Here is a 25230-nt window from a genome sequence, read left to right as displayed (position 1 = left end):
ATGTCATGAAGATTTGAAAATAGTGTCAGGCAAATGGAGATAGGGTAAGAGCTAGACCTGCATGAAGGTACAGCAGGTACAGCAGCATACAGAAGGTATGAACTATATTGGAAAAGTTGGAAAAAGGAGCATCTGGGTGGCTCAGTTGGTTAAGCATCCAAACTTTTGATTTTGGCTCAGGTCATGATCTTGCGGTTTGTGGGATTGAGCCCTGTGTTGGGTTTTGTGCTGATAGTGAGGAACCTGCTTGGGTTTCTCTCTCCCTCTCTCTCTCTGCCCCTCTCCTGCACATGCATGCACTCTTCCAAATAAGTAAAGAAACATAGTATACAAAAGAAAATGTTGGAAGAATATGAAAAAACAAGGTAAAATCGCTTTAATACTTATCTAGTAAAAATTTTTTAAAAAATTATTTTGAGAGAGAGCATGGGGGAAGGGCAGAGAGAGGCAGAGAGGCAGAATACCAAGCAGGCTGTGTGCTGTCAATGCAGAACCCCATGTGGGACTTGATTGGAATCTACAAACCTGTGAGATCATGACCTGAGACAAAATCAAGTCTGATGTGCAACCAACTGAGCTACCCAGGTGCCCCTAACATTATTAATATTTAATTGTAATTGGAACAGAACTCCATCATTTTGGCTAGCATTCATAACTGTTGAATTTAGTTGCTGCGTAAAAGAAAATTAAGTACAAAGAGAATGAAGAACTTTTTATTGTTAGTGAAGGTTGGTTTTTTTCAGAATCAGCATGGATTAAGCTGCTAGAGCAGGTAGGGATAATGCAGTGAACTTTCCACCCAGATTCCAGTGATTAATAGAGCAAGTAATTATGATCATCAGCAATTTAATGTGTGATAGGTCTATTTTTGAATGCAATCCCATCAATAACTTAGTGTGATAAAAGACAGGATCGTGAAGTAATCATAACAGAACAGTGTACATATGAAGCCGTAGGAACTTAGTAAAGGTGAATTTATTAATCGAAATGAGGAAGGTTGTTGTGACAGAAAGGATCAAGATGTCTCAGAGGAAATGACCCTGGCAAAATTTCACATTAAAGAAACTCTTGGAAATATTTGATAAGATTGATAGGGGAAATTTCTGGTGTAAATATGTTGGGAAGCTGAACCAAACTTCGAAAGGATTAAGACAGCTTTCCAAGGCATAGAAAATATGCTTATTCTGTATCATCAATTGTATGAGGAAAATGAGAAGACAAGAACTGTCTACTTTTGGTAAATATTTTTTGAAAGAAATAGAACACTCTATCAAGGTTTCTTATGTTTTAAATTCTAAAATAGTAAATACTAGTCACACAGTACTTTTCATTTTGTTGTGCTATAATTGAGAGTATATGAGTCTTAAATGTTTTTAAATGTTAATGACAAAAATTTTAAAGTTTACAGAACAATTGTGATTTCCCCCCCTTTGATTAATAAGATTGCTCAACTTGCAAGGTCTTTTTCATGGTTCTCTGCTGTAGTTCAAAAAGAGTACTGCCTGTATAAATAATATATTTTTTCCATAACAAATTTTTTAAATTTTCTTACTTGATAAAATGATTATAAAGATCGTTGGTATGAATAAATTTGAAAGTTTCAGTACGGGATGTTCTTTGGAATAGCAGTAGGGAGAGACCAGCATTACCATTTGAGGTTGAAGGAAGAGGATTGGACATTTAATTTGGAGTGATCTGTTGCCAGCATCAAAAATACTTGAAGCTTCTGTTTAGTCTTTGAGATTCTTGTTGTTCTTAAAGTACACTCTTGGTATGTGTAATTTTTTATCATGATAAAAACAGTTCTGTTACACAGCAAACATTTATTGAGTTTCTGTTATATATTAGGCATTGTTGTAAGTGATAGGCTTACAGCAGTATGGAACAAAAATCTCTCTAGACTGTGATATACTTTAACTTGCTCCCTGCTTTGAGAAATGTGGAATCTTTAATTCTTTAGAATCTGTATTTCACTTAGGTTGAAATAAACTAGATTATTTTTAATTTTTGTATGATTCTAAAGGCTTTTGTATAAAACCAACATTTATTTTTACTGAATTGTTTGAGATAGTCTCAAAATGGGATAAAAACTCCAGGTTTGTATAACCCCTGTTATGTGTCTACAGAAAGAATGGGACATTTTATGGTGTTTTATAGATACTTGATTCCTTATAGCATCCTCAACTTTAGAGTAAATTTTTTATAGTTGCTGTCATAGACACATCTGCTGTGGTAGTGCTGGGAATGAAAGTTGTGAATTCTTCCTTGTTCAGAAAGTTGAGTGTGTGTGTATTGTGTGAGATTAGGGCATCACTAATTGTAACTTCAGCTCAGTCATGAAAGTGGAATAGGTGTTGACTATTGAAATATGACTGGAAAAGCCGAAGCACTGTGTATAACGGTCCAGAGGCATAAAGGCACCTGAAAGATTGGGTGAGCTACTAGTCATTTATAATAACTAGAGCATTTATTTTGGGGATGAGGATGTAGTGCAAACATGCAGGCAGAAAAAGGTGAAGCAGTAGAGGAAGGTAGGGCCAGATTTTGGAGAGTCCGAAGTTTGGACATTTTTTCAGCCTCCTCTTTCAGAGCTCTTTGTATGTATATCATGACCTGAGCTGAGATAAAGAGTCGAACAATTAACTGACAGAGCCACCCTGGTGCCCCGGAGAAGTTCTTAAAAACAAGAACCCAGGGCGCATGAGTAGTTCAGTCAGTTGAGTGTCTGATTTCGGCTCAGGTCATGATCTCATGGTTTGTGAGTTTGAGCCCCACATCCGGCTGGCCGCTCTCATTGCAGAACCCACTTGGGATCCTCTGTACCCCCCTCTCTCTGCCCTTGCCCTGCTTGCACACTCTCAAAAATAAATAAACCTTTGGGGGTGTCTGGTTGGGTAAGTCAGTTACACGTCCAACTTTGGCTAAGGTCATCTCGTGGTTCATGGGTTCAAGCCGCGTGTTGGGCTCTGTGCTGACAACTCAGAGCCTGGGGTCTACTTGGATTCTGTGTCTCCCTCCCTCTCTCCTCCTCCCCCTTTTACACTCTGTCTCTCTCTCAAAAATAAATAAATATTTTAAAAATAAATAAGTAAACCTTAAAAAAAAAACCAGGAACTCACCCTATTGGTATTTGTATATATTGGTAGAATGCTTTAGTGGGCAGTTGAGTAACATCTATCAAAAATTTATCATATTCACCTATGTATGCTCTTTAACTACATCCCACTTCTGGGAACTATTCTCTCTCACACACACACACACACACACACACACACACACACAAGCCAGTTTGTATGTAGAAAGATGACAGCTATGATTCTACATTGGAAAAAGAGGCTGAAAGCTACCTTAAATGTCCATCACTATAATACAATAAAAGATTGTGTCGTGAGTAAAAAGAGTAAATTAAATCTCTGCTTAATGAGAAATTTTCTAGATATATTTAGGTTTAAAAAAATTAGAGGAGAATTTCTGTTTGTTTATCCATTTGTTTGTATTTTTGCTGATCTGAGAGAAAATAGTATCTCATTTTAATTTGACTTCAGGTGAGATTGAACGTTTTGTATTTATTTCTGGTCTTCAGTCATTTTTTATTAGGATGCTACCCTTTAATGAATTCTAAGACTGCTTTATAAGTAGGATATTAACATTGTAATATTATTAATACATACTTTCCCCCCAGATTGCCGTTAAATTTTTCCAGTGTCTTTTTTTCCCTTCCTTTCTTTTTTTTTTTTTTAATGTTTATTCATTTTTGAGAGACAATACCAGTAGGGCAGGGGCACAGGAGAAGAGGATGCTCAGGAGGCTCCAGGCTCTGAGCTGTCAGCATGGAGCCTGATGCAGAGCTTGAACTCACAGACCGAGAGATTGTGAGCTGAGCTGAAGTCAAACGCTTAACTGAACCATGCAGGTGTCTCTCCAGTTTCTATTTTTAATGTCATCAAGTTCACATAAAGACTTGTTTCTGTTTTTGGTTAAAAGATTTCATATGTTCTATTGTTTTCATCTTTTCAATTTGTTTATAATCTGTTTGGAATTTATTTTGGTGTAAAGTGTGAGGTGATTCTTTTCTAAAGTGGTTACTAGTCATAGTCTAATTTTTTTTAAATGTTTATTTATTTTTGAGAGAGAGACAGAGTGTTAGCAGGGAAGGGGCAGAGAGAGCGAGAAGGAGACACAGAATCCGAAGCAGGCTCCAGACTCTGAGCTGTCGTCACAGAGCCTGATGCGGGACTCAAACTCACCTGAGCTGAAGTGGGACACTTAGCCAACTGAGCCACTCAGGCGCCCCGGTCATAGTCTAATTCTTTAGTATACTTGGGACTTTGTGTTTTCTATTGTTTTATTAAGCTGTCTATTAATTGCCATGCCAGAACCACATATTTTAGTTGTTATACCTTTGATATGTGGTAGGGTACATTTTTCTTTTTGTTACTTATACCATTTTCTTTGATATTCTTTTTGCCTTTATTTTTTCAGATGTCCTTGATGATTGTTTTCTTTAGTTACTTCTCATTCACCCCACCCTCTGTTGTGAGAAATTGTATTCTTCATAGTATTAATTTTTTTTCCTTTGGTAAAAATGGTATATCTCCTGTTTAAAAACTTACAAAATTTTCTGGGGAATAAACAGTGATTTTATACATTTTTAAAGTTTATTCTCAGGATATTTTGTATGTCGTCGTTACTATAAATTGGATCTTTTTTTCTGTTATATTTTAACTGATTATTGCTGTTTCCCAGGAATGCTATTGATTTCTGCATGTTTTGTCTTGTAAAGAGTTACTCTGTTGACATGTATTCTGATTCCGAAATCTTTTTCTGCTATCTTGTACTTTTCAAGTAGACAAGCGTATTACCTGTAAATAACTTTGTTTGCTTTTTACTATTTTACCCTTTACTTTTTTTCTTACTGCCTTGACTAGTACTTCCAGAACAAAGCATAACAGCGGTATTATTACTAATTTGATGGTAATTAAGTAGTAAATATTGATCTTGCCTGCCAACTTCAATTGACTATTATTAAGGACACCTGAATTTTGAGTTGAGAACAATTCTGGTAACATATTTATATTTTATGTAAAGATTGCTGTGATTGATTAGTGGCAGAAGGAGATGTTTAGAAGGAAAAGAGTGTTAGGAATGGAGTATTTGCTGTCTTTAACATTTATTAAATTTAGCTGATAATTAGAGAGGAATATTCTTTAGCACATTGAATAATTTCATTCTGTTTTTCATATTTGTTAAACTGTGAAGTGGAAAAACCACCATATAGTAGGTGTGAAGACTGCGGGTGGTCAAATGGCAAGATTAGTTAAAATCAAAAACAAAAACCTAGGAGCGCCTGGGTGGCTCAGTTGGTTAAGAGGCTGATTTTGGCTCAGGTAGTGATCTCCTGGTTCATGAGTTCAAGCCTTGCATGGGCTCTGTGCTGACAGCTCAGAGCCTGGACCCTGCTTCAGATTCTGTGTCTCCCTTTCTTTCTCTGCCCCTACCCCACTTGTGCTCTGTCTCTGTCTCTTTCAATACTGAATAAAAGTTTAAAAAACTTTTAAATAAAAAACCCTAAAAAATGTTATTTTGGAGTATATTAATTAAAAAATTATCTTCTTGGGGGTACCTGGATTGCTCAGTCAGTTAAGCGCCTGGCTTCGGCTCAGGTCGTGATCTCACGGTTCATGGGTTCGAGCCCTGTGTCGGGCTCTGTGCTGACAGCTAGCTCAGAGCCTGGGACCTGCTTCAGATTCTGTGTCTCCCTCTCTCTCTGACCCTTTCCTGCTTGCGCTGTCTCTCTCTCTCTCAAAAATTAATAATAATAAAAAACATAAAAAATTAAAAAATTATCTTCTTGTATTAAAATGCATGGAAACATAGAAATCTCTGATGCTAGTAGCAGTTGGAATCATTTCCCACAGTGGTGCTGTAATATGTTAGTGTTATCCTTAAAAGCGTTCTGTGATCAAGTACATTTGGAAAATGAAGTGTGAAACAAAACAATATAGATTTCTTTAGTAAGAAATTAAGGGGCACCTGCATGCCTCAGTCAGTTAAGAATCTGACTCTTGATTCTTAACTCAGGTCATGATTTCACGATTTGTGAGATGGAACCCTGCATTGCCCTCTGTGCTGTCAATGCTGAGTCTCTTTGGGATTCTCTCTCCCTCTCTCTCTGTCCTTCCTCTGCATGTACGTGCTCACTCCCTCCCCGCCAAAGTAAATAAATAAACTTAAAAAAAAGAAATTAATACATTAACAAGTATTGTTAGACTGAAAAAAGAGATTTGTATTTTCTATATTTATTTGGTCACGGAAATCTCTTTATCTTAGTACATCTTTCAGGTTTTGCATAACAGATATTGAGAAAAGCAAAATTATGCCATTCAGTTAATAAAAAAAAAGATAGAGCTAATACATACAATAACTTTCAATACAATATGGTACCGTCTGTTGGTATCCTAAGATGAAAAACGATTTATCTAAAAAGTGATACTGATATATAAGTTAACTGTGCCACAAACTACTGTAAGTGAATTTAAATCTATGTGCTACAGAGAAGGAGTTATGAGATCTAAATGGGTTATCAGAAGAGTCCTCCCTGAAGAACTGCACTTTGAAGAAGCACTGGGATTTCATCAGGTAGAGGTCATTCGCAGTAGGTAGAAAACTATAGGAGAATGGTATGATTAGAGCTTTGGGTAGGAGAAATGACTTCTTACTCTATAGCCAGAGGAATTTTTTCCTGTCATCTCCTTCGGTGGTTCTTCGTTATATGTAAACATGACTAATACTTAGGGTGACCAAACTAAGAAACTGAAACAGTTTTGAGAGTGTAGGGGAGCACATTAACAATTACATGGATGTGGGGTGCCTGGGGACTCAGTTAAGCATCTGACTTCAGCTCAGGTCATTATCTTGCTGTTCCCAAGTTCCAGGCCCCGCAAAGGGCTCTGTGCTGCCAGCTTGGAGCATGGAGCCTGTTTTGGATTCTGTGTCTCCCTCTCTCTGCCCCCTCTCTCTCTGCCCCTCTCCCGTTCACTCATGCGTGCGCGCATGCTCTCTCTCTTCCTCTCTCTCCCTTCCTCCCTCCCCCCATCTCTCTCAAAAATAAAAACATTAAAAAAAACAATTACATGGATATGATAGACATAAATAGAGGTGCTTTCAGCTAACTGGATTATGTCTGCCTATGAAGAATGTCCTGCAGTGTTTAGCTTATGAGTTGTCGTTAGCTTTATCTTACAGTCTGGCCTGCTTTTACTCAGAATTCTGGTTCACCTAGCCTTTCTATCTCTTGAATTCTCTCTACTTGATCCTGCTAAGAACCTTTAACATTTGTTGTTCTTTTCTTGAATCTTCTCTCACTTTTCATCTATTTTGAAGTTTTTTGTTGTTTAGTAGTCTCTACACCCAACATGGGGCTAGGAGTCACAACCCCAAGATCAAGAGTCACATGCTCTTCCAGCTGAGCCATTTGGGCACCCCCCCTTTTCACCTGTATTGATTCTTAGTCATCCTTCTGATCTTAAATTAAGGAACAGTTCCTTTGCTTTTCCTGACCTCTGGATACCTCATCATGGTAGAGATTTATCTAACACACTAAGTAAGATGTTTTAGAAATAGAAATGAAGGTTCTTACTGTTGATCAGTTGAAGGAAACGGGGGAAAACCCCTAGTTTTGAGAGTTCGCATTTGACTTTTAGGGTACTCGGGCTACCACTAAAATGAAAAAGGGACCAGTCATGAAAATAGTAGGTTTTAGAAAGGAAGAAAATAAAGCACATTTGACAGTTTTCAGTCTCTACTTAATTATTGAAAAACCCTGCTTCAGTTCCTCAAACAGTTTTAGAGCTCTTGGTCTGTTACTTAGTTGTCACTGAATGAGTTTATCATATAAACTCTCAAATATTAACATCTGTTGGAGGATAATGTTTATGACATTAGTCCTTCTGTCATCATGTATTAGGTATGTTATTAGTTATGGTATTCTGTTCATCCTATCAGTTATGTGATCATGTATATATGAAGGATAGAAAAATTGGACATTAACTTTAAAAAATTAAATTTATTGGTCTAGGTATCGTGACTTTTTTGCAGGTGGGTGTGGGTGGTTAGGGAATGTGAGTGTTTTGTTTTATAAGTAAAAATGTACGTTATCCCCAGTGCTTAAATTTTGGAATACAGGGGACTGAGTCATTTGCTCAGTGGATTCCTTTTAAAGAGTGGATATATTATTACAAACAAAATGTTGTAGTGAACCCTAATCTTAGAACCAAGGGAAGATAATCTTTTACTAGTATGATAATAATAGCTTGCATTTATTGTGCATTTACGGTTTGCTCAGCATCATGCTCTGTGCGTTTGTTTTAATCATCCTAACAATCCTGGGAACTAGGTGCCACTGTATATTTTATGGATGAGGACATCTCAGGCTAAAAGTTGCATACCTGGTAAGTGGCCAGAGTTAATTTCAAACTCAAACAGTATGAGACTGGAGCCCATGCCCTTAACTAATGTGTTGTCATACCTCTTAAAGTTACAACATTTATTTTATAAGTTTTTGTATATAACAGTTACATGTTTTATTTTTAATAAAGAAAAAGGTTTTAATGTTTATTTTAGAGAGAGAAGGAGACAAAGAATCTGAAGCAGGCTCCAGGCTCTGAGCTGTCAGCACAGAGCTTGATGCATTTCTTGAACCCAGAGACTGTGAGATGATGACCTGAGCTGAATTTGGATGCTTAACAGATTGAGCTACCCAGGCTCCCCTGATGGTTACATGTTTTGAAGTTAATGGGCAGAACCCATGGGATGGTTTTAACAACTGAAAATGAACTGGTGTTTTTTTGTCAGTATCCACACATGTTAATTTATTTTTAAAATTTATGCTTTTGTTTTCATAGTTTTGAGAAAATCTTTGCATATACATCAGTTATTACAGACTCTTAAAAATAAAATTAGCTTGACTTTTAAATTCAGTTAAATCTGGGGCGCCTGAGTGGCTCACGTGGTTGGGTGTCCAGCTTCGGCTCAGGTTATGATCTCACGGTTCATGGGTTCAAGCCCCACATCAGGCTCTGTGCTGATGGCTTGGAGCCTGGAGCCTGCTCCGATTCTGTGTCTCCCTCTCTCTCTGCCCCTTCCCCACTTGTGCTCTGCCCCTCTCTGTCTCTCAAAAATAAATAGTTAAATAAATTCAGTTAAATCTTTCATGAAACCTGAGGGTTGACTAGTAGGTCATTAATTTCAAAGCAAAATTCGTGCCTGCTTTGATCTAATTTCTTATCTATAAATATGCAGATTGGACAGTAAGCATTCATAGATGTTTAGTAAAACCATTATATTATCACAAAACAAAGTGTTTTGTATAGTTTTTTTGTTAACCTAGTTGGTGAGATTATAGGCCAGATAGGTGTTTTGGAGTCCTGCCTGTAGTTTAATTGAAAGCGGTGTTGATGTTACCTGCCTACACATTGTTGAGGAGTTGCACAATTCAATGGTTTTTAATGTTTTTATAGTTGTGCAGCCACAATCAATTTTAGAACATTTTCATCACGTGGAAAGGAAGCCCTGTACCCAGATCTACTACAAAGCTTTAATAAAACGGTATGGTACTGGCACAAAAGTAGACACATAGGTCAGTGAAACAGACTAGAGTGTCCAGAAACAAGCCCACACTTGGTCAGTTAATCTATGACAAAGGAGGCAACAATATACAGTTTGGGGAAAAAGTCTCTTCAGTAAGTGGTGCTGGGAAAACTGGACAGCTACATTCAAAAAAATGAAACGGGACCACTGCTTTCATCATACACAAAAATAAAGTGAAAATGAATTAAGGACCTAAATGTGAGAACTGGAACCATAAAACTCCTAGAAGAAAGTATTAGCAGTAATCTCTTCGATTTATGCCTTAGCAACTTTTTTCTAGATTTGTCTCTTCAAACAAGGGAATAAAAAATAAAACACAGGAAAATAAAAAGCTTTTTGCACAGTGAAGGAAACTAACAAAATTAAAATATACTATCGAATGGGAGAGGATATTTATAAATGATATACCTCACAAGGGGTTAATACCTCTGATATATAATGAACTTACATAACAACATGAAAACACATAATATGATTAAAAAATGGACAGAGGATGTGAACAGTTTCCCAAAGACATACAAATAGCCAACCCAACCCATGAAAAGATGCACAATATCACTAATCACTAGGGAAATACAAATCAAAATCACAATGAGATCTCACCTCACACCTGTCAGAATAGTTGAAATAAAAAAACAAAAGAAACAAGCATTGGTGAGGTTGTAGAGGAAAAGGAGGCCTTGTGCACTGTTGGTGGGGATGTAAATTGGTATAGCTACTGTGGAAAACAATATAGAGGTTCCTCAGAAAAATGAAAAATAGAAGTACCATGTGATCTAGTAATTCCACAACTGGGTCTTCACCCAAAGCAAATGAAAACATTACTTTGAGAAGATCCATGTACCTTATGTCTATTGGAGCATTAATTACAGTAGCCAAGATATGGAAGCAACCTTAATGTCTATTGATAGATGAATGGATAAAGATGTGGTATATGTACATAATGGAATATTACTCAGCCATAGAAAAGAATGAGATCTTACCATTTATAACAACTTGGATGGGCTAAGAGAGTATTATGCTAAGTGAAATATGTCTGAGAAAGACAAATACTGTTTGATTTTACTTAAAAAGTTTATATATTTTGACAGAATATGTGCGAGTTGGGGAGGGGTAGAGAGAGAGAGAATGCCAAGTAGCTCATAGCGCAGAGCCCGACACAGGGCTACATCTCACAAACTGGGAGATCATGACCTGAACCAAAATCCAGAGTCTGACACTTATTTGACTGAGCCACCCAGGCACCCCACTTATATGTGGTATCTGATAAACCAAATGAACAAACAAAGAGGATAAACAGACCCATAAACACAGAGAACAAACTGGTGGTTGTCAGAGGGGTGAATTTGGGAAAACAGTAAAGGGTAGTGGGAGGTAACAGGCTTCCAGTTATAGAATGAATAGGTCATGAAGATGTAAGATACAGTAAATGGAATATAGTCAATGGTATTTTAATAGTATATTATTGATTGCAGTAGCTATACTTACGGTGAGCACAGCATAATGTATAACATAAAAGTTGTTGAATCACTATATTGTACACCTGAAGCTAATATAATATCGTGTCAACTATACTTCATTAAAAAAAAAAAAGTCAATCCTTTACTCATTAGAGTGTTCTCAGATCTTTCTCCTCAGCCTTAGGGTGGCTCTAATCTATGTACCTGTTGTCAACAAAGGACTTGCTGGAAGATTCTGTATCTATTGTAAACAAACCTGTGAATTGTTTGGCATCAGTTGCAATATATTTAGTCTTTGTTTTTGTTTTCTGTTTGAGAGGGAGGAAGAGAGGGGGAAGTAAGAAAACAGAGGTTTTGTTCTGAGCCATAGAGAAGATCATTGAATCCTAGAATTTTTTTAAATATATTTTTTAATGTTTTATTTATTTTTGATACAGAGAGAGACGGAGCATGAGAGGGGGAGGGGCAGAGAGAGAAAGAGACACAGAATCTGAAGCAGGCTCCTGGCTCTGAGCTAGCCGTCAGCACGGAGCCTGATGCGGGGCTTGAAACCACGAACATGAGATCTGACCTGAGCCGAAGCCAGAGGCTTAACGGACTGAGCCACCCAGGCGCCCCTGAATCCTAGAATTTTTGTCTCGCAAAAGAGTGTCTTTTGAAGCATGTCTTCTGATTTCTTACCATCTTTTTCATTTCTACTGAGTCATAATCAGTTGCTCCTGTTTCTTGTGTCTGTATAATTTCAATTAATGTATTTAGTTTCCATTTTGTTAAATATTTTTCGTACTAATATTTGAGTGGTCTTAATTCCTAGGATTTTTTTTTCTTTTTAGAATGTGAAAATCATTGATCTTTTGTGTTCACCTTGCAGAGGTGTAATACCAGCTTGATTCTTGTTTCTTATAGAACAAAATCTTATCTTAGACTAAATTACAAGATTGTATTATCCCTTCTTGGGTTTTTAATCAGTTCACAAAATGAAATGGTACGTAATCCAAATTACATTAGAAAATCCCTTTACGTCACCCATAAAGTATAGATATGCCACCCTTGGTAATGCCACTGCTGTATTTTATCGTTTATCATTGAGTAAGAATATAGTTTTTTGGTTGTGCATGCACAGTGTCCAGGGTGGTATTGTACAAGCCGTACATTATCTTTAAACACTTGTCCCACTCAGTGCAGACAAAGTGTTTCATTGTTTGGCTTGCCAAGTCACATGGCCCATTTCTCTTTTATTCTGGAGCATAACTTGTTGGCTGGTTGGTAGGTGGAGTGGCCTTTACTATTTTGCTTTCTTTTTCATCTTTATATGGTTGAGGTCAGTGTGTTTAATATGTTTATGAATCAAGTAGGCTATACTTCTTTTTATTCCCCCTCTCTTCTTGTTTGGGATTCTGAAATTTCACCAGGATGTACCTTTTTTTCATCTCCTCTTGGAGATGGTGGGCCCTTTCAGTCTCAGATATTTGTTCAGGAAACCTTTCTTCTATCATTTCACCTTTCCATTGTTCTCTCCTTTGGGGATGCTTTTGAGATTGTTCTTAGACCTGCTGGTTCAGTCTTAACGTGGCATCATAAAATATCTTTTCTAGCTCTTTTTGGCTTTGTTTTATTTTTTTTTCCAACTGAGAACTTTATCACTAGCCTTACCAATAAAAGTTTAATTTTTGCGGTCATTTTCCCGTTTCTGAATATTCTCTTGTCTCCTTTTCTTGATTGCTTTTAGTTTTTTTTCTGCATCTCTAGCCTCTCAGATACCTCAGATACCACTTAAAATACATTTTAGAAATTTCCTTTTTGTAAATTAATTGTTTCTTCCTAGAGTGGTAGTTCGGTTTATTCACTTGAACCTTCTCCTTCACACAGTTTATTTCAGAAACCTGGGGTCATTGGTCGTCTCTGTACATTTATACATCTCAGAGACTTTTATTTATTTATTTATTTTTTGAGAGAGCACACATGCGCGCGTGAGAGAGCAAGTGCAGGAATGAAGAGGGGAGGGAGGGAGGGAGGGAGAGAGAGAGAGAGAGAGAGAGAGAGAGACAGACCGACAGACAATATCCCAGGAGGGGCGGGGTGGGGGAAGAGAGAGAAGTGGGACTTGAACTCATGAAATGTAAGATCACAACTTGAGTTGAAGTCAGATGCTTAACGACTGAGCCACTCAGGCGTCCTCAGATACCATTAATTGCTATAGCCAGCTCTTGTGCTTCCTCTGTAGTTACACAGGTGTCTAGGTGGTTGTTTTTTTTCTTAAAAGTTTGTCCCTTGAATGGGGAGATCCACTCTGGGTTTTAGTGGGCAAAGTTTATCAAGAAGCAGCATTCCTTGTGTTCTTGCCTCATTGATGAGTAGTAGGCAGGAAAGCAAGAGACTGGAATGCTCACACTTGCCAAAATGAGGAGGACTTTACAGACTAGGGGTGGAGCATGTGAGTGTCTTTAACTCTTGGGTGGAGTTGCTTTTGTTGTACTCCACTCCCCTTGCCCCCCAATTTCTATTTATTTATTTATTTGTTTGTTTATTTTTATTTTAAAAGAATGTTTATTTTTGAGAGAGCAAGCAAGCAGGGGTGGGCTGAGAGGGAAACAATCTCAAGCAGGCTCCCCTCTGTCAGTGCAGAGCCTGACATGGGGCTCAAACTCATGAACTGTGATATCATGACCTGACTTGAAACCAAGAGTCGGGTGCTTAACCAACTGAGCCTGAGCCACTCAGGTGCCCCTATTTTTTTTTTTTTTAACATTTATTCATTTTTGAGAGAGAGAGAGAGAGAGAGAGAGAGCGAGCGAGCAGGGAATGGGCAGAGAGAGAGAGGGAGACACAGAATCCTAAGTAGGCTCCAGGCTCTGAGCTGTCTGTACAGAGCCTGATCCGGGGCTTGAACCCATGAGTGGTGAGATGATGACCTGAGCCGAAGTTGGACACTTAACTGACTGAACCACCCAGGCACCCCTATTTTTTATTAAATTTTTAAAGTAATATCTGTACTAAACATAGGGTTCAAACTCATGACCTGGAGATTGCATGCTCTTCTAACTGAGCTAGTCACCATCCCCCCTACCTCTCTGTTTTAAAGATCCAAAATTACCTCGGACTTGGCTCTGCTTCTGTCCTAGGGCCTAACATACTGCAGTAGGAACCATTCCTATAACATGGCTAACTTTCATTTGAAGAACAGCTAAAAACCTATTTGATTGATGCTGATTGTTCTGTGTAATTTTGATTGGAAGTTTTGTATTAGTTCTCAATAAATGTTGGCTGTCTTTATTATTATATTATAAATATACACAACTGTATTTAGTGCTGCAAAGTGATTTAAGAATTAGTTTTTTTTAATATTAGGGTATGTATTTGTCTCTTTGCTTTTGATTTGGGGGTTTTCACATGATTCATTCTAAATTATATTTTACTCTGGCAGTATTTTGTTTATGTTGTGAATTTGTATACTTTGGGTTGACAATTACAGTTCTGGGGGAGTGAGGAGGGATAACAGAAAGTGTGATAGAATGTGACAGTAATGTTACTTTTCTTTTTCCTTTTTTGCTTTTTCAGTTTGAGCAGAAAACTGGTGCAGTTTTTGATGAAATTGTAGAGAACTGTAAGTACCACTTTAGAAAAAAATCAGTCATGTCTTTGGATAGATAATAAGTGAGTCTAGACAGAGCATTTATCAGTGTTTATCATATAGTGTTTAGTTAGGGCTGATTAATGCAATGGTTCAGTTAAGTTTAGAAATCATCACTCTATTAGTATTTTCACTAAGTTAATCTCAATTGGAGTTTTTCTGTTTTAGTAAATATTTTTATTCTCACAGATATTAATGTTGAAATATAGCCAAGCTTTGTGTATATATTAACCATATAGAAGTTTATACTTAACCATTCAGTAAAGATTTCTACTTTGTTTACAGGGTCTCTTAATTTTCTGTTTATATTCTGTGTTACATGATTCTCTTAGAATTTTTTTATTGTTTTTTATGATTATAAAAGTAATACATTTTATAATACAAAAATGAAAACAGAAAATGAAAGCCTTTGTCTTTATTATTCTCTAAAGATAACCACTTTAAAAAGTTTAATATATATCTTTCCAGACTTTTTTCTAGGGATGTATATAGATCTGTGTATGACAGGTAGGGATTTATGTATGTTTGTAGGGATCATGTGGATACTGTTCTTACTTTTTTCATTCACCTGCCTAAACATGTCTCTATGTCGGTGGATTTTGACCCAATGCATCCTTTCTGATGGCTACTTGGTATTTTATTGTATGGCTGTATTATTATTTAACCAACTTCCTCTTTTTTATATATGTGTATTCTGATTTTCAGTTTTTCGGTATTACAAACAATATTGGGTATGTATTCCTATGCACATTTTTGTCTGCCTCTATTGAGATAGACAAAGGGAGTGTATCCTTTGCTGTAGAATAAATTCTAAGAACAGAAGTGTAGAACCATCAAAGGATGTTTGTGTACTTGTTTAGAAGGATAAATTTTGTCATCTAGAGCTACTAAGTCAAGGAAAATATGCATTTCTATTTTTTGTTTTTAAAGTCTCATTAGTAGGATCTGTGAGTACCTTCTTTGGAATTCATTTGTTAATATTTTTTTGAGAGACAACAGGTTTTTTTGGAGTACATATTGAGAGGTAACCGGCTCTCCTGATCATTAGTGGTCTTGAAGTAGTCTGGACGGTCCTTCCTGTCTAATCTGGGCTATGGGAGCACAAAAACTGGAACTACTAACTTGAGCCCCTGTACATGTTCTCCCTGTAGCCTTGCCTTCCTTATAGCATGGTGGCCTCCAGGTAGACTTCTCCTATGGTGGCTCAGGCTCCCAGCAAAAGAGTAATTCAGTGATTGTAGCAGAATCTGCATCTTTTCTGAGCTACCATCAGAAGTCGCACAGTGTCTCTACTACATCCTACTACATTGTTTCGGCTGTGAGGGAGTCACAAGCCTGCTCAGATTCAAGTGAAGAAGATAATCAGGCCTCACTTTAAAAAAAAATTTTTTTTAAATGTTTAAATGCTGTCAACACAGAGCCCAACATGGAGATTGAACTCAGGAGCTATGAGATCATGACCTGAGCCGGAGTCGGATGCTTAACCCACTGAGCCGCCCAGGCGCCCCTTATATTATTACTTTTATACGTGTGCATAGATTACAAAGAGTGGGCATTGTTTGGTAAAAGGGTATGTGTAATTTTAATAGATGTTGCTGGCATGCTTTTCAAAACTTGAATGTCTTAGATTTTCATCAGAAACGTATAAGAACACCTCCTCACCTTATTAATGTCCATTATAGCTCTTCTTCATGTTTGGCAATCTGATGGATGTGAAATAGCACAGTGTTAACTTTATTCTGCATTTTCTTAACTGCTGTTGAACTTGAATTTAAGAAGTTTTTAATAATTTCAACATTGGGACTGGTTCCGCTATATTGTCAAATTATAAATAGTTGTTAAATAAATGAATACCCTTTGCCCATTTCTTAAAGTATTTTTTCATGACAAGTTATAGGCTTTTTTAAAATATCGTAATCACAGTTGTTAAGTGGAGTCATAGTAGGCATGGCAAAGGGTAAATCAGAGAAAATTCAAGTATACTTTGAAAAAGACATTCACTCAGGAAATTTATCTTTTAGAAAAGGTAACTTAAACTTCTTTTAATAATGAAGTAGATAGGTTTGATTTCCCTTGTTTTGTTTCTTTTTCCTTGTGTCATCTTTTCCTAAACAAGTGTTTTTAACATAAAATATTTGGTCTTTTTTAACATCATGATCTTCAGTCTTGGATTAAAAAAATTTTCCTTACCCTCTGAACGTATGTTATCCTAGAGTTTATTGGAGTATTTAGGAAAATATTTTTAAAAAGTCTTACATAAACACAAAAATATTTATAACATGTGAGATACATTAAAAATAAAAACCCCTGGCTTTACCACCCAGCTGTAGAAAAATGTGCATGATCATGCCTTTCATGCCAGTCCCTCAGTCCCGTTCTGTTCTTCTCTCTATAGAGCCATTATCCTCAATTTTGCTTACTTCCTTGCATTTCTTCATAGCTTTTACCACATTTACCTTATTAATCAAGAGATTGGTTAGTTTTGCTTATTAATGGATTTTGTATTGTTTTTGAATTACACTGTGTACGTTACCATTTCTTTTTTTAAAGATATATTCCTGAGATTTGACTGAACTGTTGCATGTAGCTCTCATTCATTCATCACTGTATTTATTTATTAAATACAATTTATTTATTGTTAAAAATTATAGTAAAAATATATAATGTTAAATTTACCACCTTAATTATTTTTAAGTGTATAATTCAGTATTTTAAGTATATTGAGATTGTTGTGCAACAGATCTCTAGAACTTTTTATCTTGCAAAACTGAAATTTTTATAGGTATAAAAATTCCATTTCTCCCTAAAGGTTTATCCATGTTGTAACGTGTCAGAATGTCTTCCTTTTTAAGACTGAATAATATTCCATTGTATGGTAGACCACTTTGTTTATCCATTCTTCTGTTGATGGGCATTTAGGTTGCTAACACTTTTGGCTAGTATTAATAATGCTGCAGCGAGCATGAGTGTGCAAATCTCTCTTTAAGATCCTGCTTTCATTTTTCTTGGATATATTCAGAAATGGGGATTGCTGGTTTATAGAATACTGTTTTCAATTTTTTGAGGAACTGCCATACTATTTTCAGATGTGATTTGTATCATCTTAAATTTGCACTAGCATTACACAGGATTAAAATTTCTTTATGTCTTTGCCAACACTTCTGCTTTTCTGTGTTTTTGATAGTAGCCACCCTAGAGGGTGTGAGGTGGTTGATATCTCATTGTTGTTTTTGTTTTAATTTCTCTAATAATTAGTGATGTTGAGCATCTTTTCATAGGCTGTTGACTCTTGTATATTTTTGGAGAAATGTCTATTAATGTCCTTTGCCTGTTTTTGTTTTGGGTTATTTGATTTTTTTGTTGGTGTTGATTTCTAGGAATTCTTTATATATTCTTGATATTAACTCCTAATCAGATATATTATTTCAAATGTTTTTTTCCCATTCTGTATGTTGCCTTTTCACTCTGTTGATGGTTCTTTTGATGCACAAAAGTTTTTGAAATTTGATGTCCAATTTATTTTTGCTCTTATTGCCTGTGTTTTTGTTGTCATATCCAAGAAATTATTGCCAAATTCAATGACATGAAGCTGTGCTGTGTGTTTGTATATGTATGTGTGTGTTCAAGTGTTTCATAGTTTTAGGACTTCTGCTTAAAATAGATCACAACTTTAAAATCATTCTAAAGTTTATATACTTCTTGTTTCTTGTTCTTCTGTTATGTCTTTAATCTATGAACATTATTTTATGTATTTCAGGATATATACAAGAAAGTACCATGTGTGGAATTCAGTGTAAAATGTATTTATTATGATGGGTCTCTGTCAAAAACTAGTTTATATTTTAAATATTAAAAAGAAACTATTTAGAGAGAAAACATAAGCAGAGGAGGGACAGAGAAAAAAGAGAAAATGAGCCAGAGCAGGCTCCATACTGTCAGCACAGAGCCTGGCGTGGGGGCTTGATCTCATGAAATGTAAGATCATGACTTGAGCTGATAGCAAGAGTCAGACCTTTCACTGACTGAGCCACCCACGTGTCCCTATCAAAAACAAGTTTAAAATCTCTTGTTTTTGGTATTAATTTTTGGGAGAGCACAAGTAGGGAAGGGGCAGAGAGGGGAACAGAGGATCTGAAGCAGGCTTTGCACCAACAGGCCAACAGCAGTAAGCTTGATGTGGGGTTTGGTCTTACAAACCCCAAAATCATGACGTGAGTTGAAGGTGGACACTCAACTGATTGAGCCACCCAGGTGCCCCTACAATCTATTTCTTAAGTCAGCAATTGGCAAACTGTTTCTCTGACAGGCCACACAGAAAATATTTTAGTCTTTATAGGTCATACTGTTTCTTTTTTTTTCTTTCTTTTTCAAATTTATTTAAAGTCAATATTTTTATTTTGTTTTATTTTATTTATTTTGAGAGAGAGTGCGAGTGGGGGAAGGGCAAAGAGAGAGGGAGATAGATAATCTCAAGCAGGTTCTGTGCGATCAACACGGAGCCTGACGTGGGGCTTGAACCCATGAATCATGAGATGAAGATCTCAGCCAAAATCAAGAGTTGGATGCTTAACCAACTGAGCCACCTAGGCGCCCCAATAAATTTTTATTTAAGGAATTTTACATGTGATTCCTTTTACTGCCAATCACTGCAGTTCTCTAAAGTCAGAATCATAATCCTCAAAATAACCCCCCACATAAAAGTTTATTTACTTTTGAGAAAGAGAGCACCAGTGGGGGAGGGGCAGGGAGAGAGCGAGACAGACAGACAGAGAGACAGAGACAGAGGATCTGAAGCAGGCACGAGGCTGACAGCAGCAAAACCAGTGCGGGTATTTGAACTCACAAATGATGAGATCATGACCTGAGCCAAAATTGGACACTCAGCCGACTGAAGCATCCAGGCGCCCCTCAAAATAGCCCTTTTCCAAAGAACTTTTGTTCAGTCCACAATTGTCCCTGTCAGTCCAGTTCTTTCAGTTGGGCTTCTTTGATCTCCAGTTCAATAGGAGCATACTTCAAAAATTCCCTACCTGTATTTGTTGGGATACAGTTTCTTTATTTTAGGACCCTAGAAATCAAATTGTAGAAAGTACATGGATTGTTATTTTGGAAAATGATCTAAAATTGTTATTCCTTAATTGTTCACAGTATTGAAAAGTCTGTTACTTCCGCTTTACTCCATGAGCCCAGTAGAAAATGTTACAGATCTTCTTGTCAACACTGATAAATTGCTGTGATGGAAGCATAACCTGTGTCTTAATGTAGTCACAGGTCCTACTGTTTATATTGTAACAACTCAACTTTGCATTTGTAGCATGTATGAAAAGGAATTAATGTGTTTGCAGTAAAACCAAGGACCCTGAATTTTGAATTTAATGCAATTTTCCATGTGTCAGAAAATGCATTTCTTTTGATGTTTTTTTCCAACCATTTAAAGATGTGGAAACTATTCTTAGCTCATGGGTTGTACAAACCCTCCTTACCACTGCCCCACAAAAACCAGGTGGCTTCTGGATTTGGCATGCAGGCATAGTTTACCTACTCTTATAAGGTGTATATGGGAAGGTTATTGCTCAGGCGTAGGCTGTGTCCGTTCTCAACTTTACTGGAAATCCAAAACTTAGATAATTTACATTTATACATTGTGGTTAGAGTTTTGGTCACTAGAGTCATTAATTAGAGTTTTGGCATCTGACCAACACTTGACACTATCAGACTTTAAAATTTTGTCAGTTTGGTAGGTATAATATGGAATTAATATTAAAATTTTTTTATTTCTTTCATAATTTAGTTGACTACTTTTCATGTTTTTTTAGCCATTTCTGATTTCTCTTTGGCAGAATGCCTAATTAAATCAATCTATTGCCCATTTGCTGTTGGGTTATTGGTTTTTTCTTAACTGAAATGCAGGACTTATCTAAATATCCTGAAGAATAAATTTGTCAGTTATGGTTATGCAAATAACTTCTCCTAATTCATGACTTTTAAAAGTTTTGCATTAGCAAAATTCAGTTTTTTAAAAATTCATTTCTTTATTTTGAGAGAGACAGAGACAGTATGAGCAGGAGAGAAGGGGAGAGAGAGAATCCCAAGCAGGCTCTGCACTTACTAGAGTAATTCATGAAACTGTGAGATCATGACCTGAGCCAAAACTGAGAGTCACATGCTTAACTGACTGAACCACCCAGGTGCCCCAGAATTTAATTTTAATGCAATTGAATCATAGTAAATGGGTGAATCTTTTCCTTTATGGTTTACTTAAAATTTTTTTTCTTCAGGAAAAACCGTATCTTGGCTGAGATCAGAAAGACTACATATTATTTCATGAAATATTATTGATTTTGCCTTTAACAAGTAGCTCTTGAATTTTTTATATGGCTTGGGTTAGGGAAATAATTTTTTTTTTTCCTATACTGCTAACAAATGGTCTCACCACCATTTATCAAGTTCTGTTTCCTTTCCTTGGTGATTTCCAAAGATACTCTATAATGTGTATCTGGGCTTTGTTCCACATTTTCAGTTAGGCTGTTTATTCCTGTACCAGTACTTTGTTGTTTTTAATGAGTTTGATATATAGTAAATCTTGATCATCTGATAGTTCATATCCCAGAGAATTGTTGTTTAGGAATATTTTGCCTATTCTTTAGAAAAATTTTTAAATGTTTTTCATTTATTTTTGAGAGACAGAGAGAGACAGTGCGAGGAGGGGAGGGGTCAGGAGAGTGGTTGACACAGAATCCGAAGCAGGCTCCAGGCTCTGAGCTAGCTGTCAGCACAGAACCTGATGCGGGGCTCGAACCCACGAAACCGTGAGATCATGACCTGAGCCTAAGCTGGACACTTAACCGACTGATCCACCCAGGCGCCCCTACTTTGCCTATTCCTGCTTTGGATTATGTATCTCCCTCTCTCTTTGCCCTTCTTGCTTGCACTCTGTCTCTTTCTGTTTCTCAAAAATGAATAAACAGGGGCACATGGGTGGCTCAGTCGGTTTCCTCTGACTTTGGCTTTGGTCATGATCTCACGTTCTTGGGTTCAAGCCCCACATCGGGCTCTGGGCTTGACAGCTCAGAGCCTGGAGACTGCTTCTGATTCTGTGTGTCTCTCTCTGCCCCTCCCCCTCTCATGCTCTGTCTTTCTCTGTATCAAAAATAAGTAAAACATTAAAAAAATGAATAAACAAAAAAAAATTTAAATTAACACTTTTCTTTAAGCTATCTCTCTATTAAATTTATTGTATTTTATATTTTTGTGGAAAGGTTTTTATTTCTCTTATGTAAATACATAGGATTAAAATGGTTGAATCGTACCAAGTTTATCTTTTTTCCCCTAAGTTTTAAATTTAATTCTGGTTAGTTAGCATACAACATTATATTAGTTTCAGGTGCACAATATAGTAATCAGCAGTTCCATATATTACCATGTGCTTATTACAAGTGTACTCTTTTATCTTCACCTGTTTTACCCATCTCTGCCTCTCCCTTCCCTTCCCATCTGGTAACCGTCAGTTTGTTGTCTATAATAAAGAATGTGTTTCTTGATTTGTCTCATATTGTTTTTCCCTTTACTTGTTTTGTTTCTTAAATTCTGCATATGATTGAAATCATGTGGTATTTGTATTTCTCAGACTGACTCAATTATTTCACTCAACATTATACTCTCTAGCATCATCCATGTCATTGCAAATGGCGCTATTAAATTTTAATACAATTTTATTCAATTTCCCAAATTACTCTGTTGCATTCTAATTAAAAATGCATTCAGGGGCACCTGGGTGGCTCAGTTGGTTAAGTGCCTGACTCTTGATTTTGACTCAGGTCATCATCCCAGGATTCTGAGATTGAGCCCCGCTTTGGGCTCCAGCCTGGGCATGGGGCCTCCTTGGGATTCCGTCTTTCCCTCTGACTCTCCCTTTCATGTATGTGCGCTTACTCTCAAAAAAAAATTGTAAAAATCATGTATTTATATATTACTTTTAGAAGAATGTATTTTTATTATACAGATTTTGTTTCATGCTATTTACTTAAATTTTATGGTGGTCAGGTAATATGTATTGTGTTTTTCTTGTGTCATTTGTTAAGTATCTTATTTGTCACCTTTGCAAATAGAGTATTGTTTTCATTTGTAGGTCGTTATTGCAAGAATAGCTTAGCTATCTTACTGAATTCCCTCATTAGATATAGTAGACTTTTAAAATTTGAGTCTGTAGTTGTCCAGACATGAAGCCATATCAACTGAAAATATTTTCTTTTTCTGTTACTGCCCAAATTATATAACTATCTTTGCTATAAATTATGGGATTACAGTAAACAAAAATCATGGTATTTGTTACCTGTAATTAACTCCAGTTAAGTAGTTCTGATATTTTGTTATTTAGGGCGAATTGTTGTTAGTTTCTGTCACATAGGCTTAGTCTTATTACATTTTCTTTTTAATATTCCTATTTTACCTTATGGAATGGTTGAAGAATATTTGTGTTTATGTATTACTGGATTTAGTTTGTTAATATTTTGTTAAGGATTTTCCTAATAAAGTTTACTATTAGAGTTGTATGTAGCTTTATTAAATGTTATCTACAATTCACCTATGAAACTATCTGGGCTTGGAGATTTCTTGGGGTGAGATTGTAAGTTATGAATTAAAGTTTTTTTTTAATTTTTAAATTTTTTAATGTTTTTTATTTATTTTTGAGAGACATAGATGGTGCGAGCAGGGGAGGGTCAGAGAGAGAGGGAGATACCGAATCTGAAGCAGGCTCCAGGCTCTGAGCTAGCTGTCAGCACAGAGTCTGATGCAGGCTTGAACCCACGAACCGTGAGATCATGGCTTGAGCTGAAGCTGGACGCTTTACCGACTGAGCCACCCAGACGCCCCTGAATTAAAGTTTTCAAAGAGAACATCAAGTTTTTCGTATTTTATGTTTTGTCTTTTTTTGTTTAAGTTAGAGAGAAACCAAGAAACAGACTCTTAACAATTTTTCTGATGTTTATTTTTTTATGAGAGAGAGAGCACAAGCAGGTCAGGGGCAGAGAGAAGGGGACAGAGGATTTAAAGCAGGCTCTGCAAATCCAAAGTGGGCTCTGAGCTGACAACAGTGAGCCTGATGTGGGGCTTGCTCGAACTTGCGAACTGCGAGGTCTTGACATGCTCAACTGACTGAGCCAGCAGGTGGTCCCTTATGTCAGTTCTGTAAGTTGTAGTTTTCAAGGAGTTTTGTCCATTTCATTTAAGTGGTCTCTTTGTCTTTTGAATTAGAGGTAATTTAGTGGAAAGGACATGGCATCTCATTGTGGTTTTAATTTGCATTTCCCTGTTAATGATGTGGAATATCTTTTTATTGTGTGTTTTGGCCATTCTTAATGTTCTTTTGTGAAGTGTCTGTTCAAATTACTGGCCATTTTTCAGTTTGGTTGTCTTTTTGGTATTAGGTTGTAAAGCTTCTTTATATGTTTTGGATACAAGTCTCCTGTTGTGTAGATCAGTAGATTGACATCTATGGGGATATCTATCTCCATCTATCTGTGTCTATTAATCCCTTCATATTCATCCATCCATTTTGTGACTTGCCTTTTCATGATCTCAGTGGTGTCCTTGAAATTTTTTTTTTTTGATGTTTATGTTAGAGAAAGAGACACAGACAGACAGAGTGCAAGCAGGGGAGGGGCAGAGAGAGACGGGGACACAGATTCTGAGGCAAGCTCCAGGCTCTGAGCTGTCAGCACAGAGCCTCGCGTGGGGCTCGAGCTCATGGACTGTGAGATCATGAACTGAGTCTACGTCAGACAGATCACAGACTAAACCACCCAGGTGCCCCTCAGTGGTGTCCTTGAAAAGCACAAGATTTAAATTTTGATGAAGTCTTATTTTATTATTATTATTACTACTACTATGTTTGTGTGATCTGTTCTTTGTGTTCTAAGAAATCTATCCCAAGATCATGAATACTCCTAAGCTTTATACTTTTAGCCTTAGCATTTACAATTAGAGTCATCATCTACTTCAGGTTAGTTTTTTTACATAGTGTAATGTAAAAGTCAAAATGTATAATTTTTGTGCGTGGATATCTGTTGAGTCAGCACTATTTATTTATTTTTTTCTCTCCATAATATTTTATTGTCAAATTGTTTTCCATACAACACCCAGTGCTCTTCCCCTCAAGTGCCCTCCACCATCACCACCACCTCCTTTCCCCCCTCCCCCTTCCCCCACAACCCTCAGTTCATTCTCAGCATTCAGTAGTCTCTCAAGTTTTGCATCCCTCTCTCTCCCCAACTCTCTCCCTCCTCCGTTCTCCCTGGTTCTCCATTAGGTCTCTCTTGTTTTCCTGCTAGACCTATGAGTGCAAACATATGGTTTCTGTCCTTCTCTGCCTGGCTTACTTCACTCAGCATGACACCCTCAAGGTCCATCCACTTTCCTACGAAGGGCCATATGTCATTCCCTCTCATTGCCATGTAGTACTCCATCGTGAATATATACCACATCTTCTTG

General features: G+C 36.8%; 1 protein-coding gene across 6 annotated transcripts in view; it reads left to right on the top strand.

Moving 5' to 3' along the window:
* ZMYM4 (zinc finger MYM-type containing 4) overlaps positions 1 to 25230 on the top strand; it is a 139340-nt gene that overhangs the window by 40968 nt on the left and 73142 nt on the right. For all 6 annotated transcript variants that reach the window (XM_029947753.1, XM_029947752.1, XM_029947751.1 and 3 more), the window contains one exon: positions 14667 to 14712. In XM_029947753.1, coding sequence (XP_029803613.1) covers positions 14667 to 14712 — 46 coding nt within the window. The remainder of the gene's footprint in view (positions 1 to 14666; positions 14713 to 25230) is intronic.

This window comes from Suricata suricatta, chromosome 8 (assembly GCF_006229205.1).
Source record: "Suricata suricatta isolate VVHF042 chromosome 8, meerkat_22Aug2017_6uvM2_HiC, whole genome shotgun sequence".
Lineage (NCBI taxonomy): Eukaryota > Metazoa > Chordata > Mammalia > Carnivora > Herpestidae > Suricata > Suricata suricatta.
Note: the sequence above shows the minus strand (reverse complement) of the source record. Positions and strands in the feature narration are given on the sequence as shown.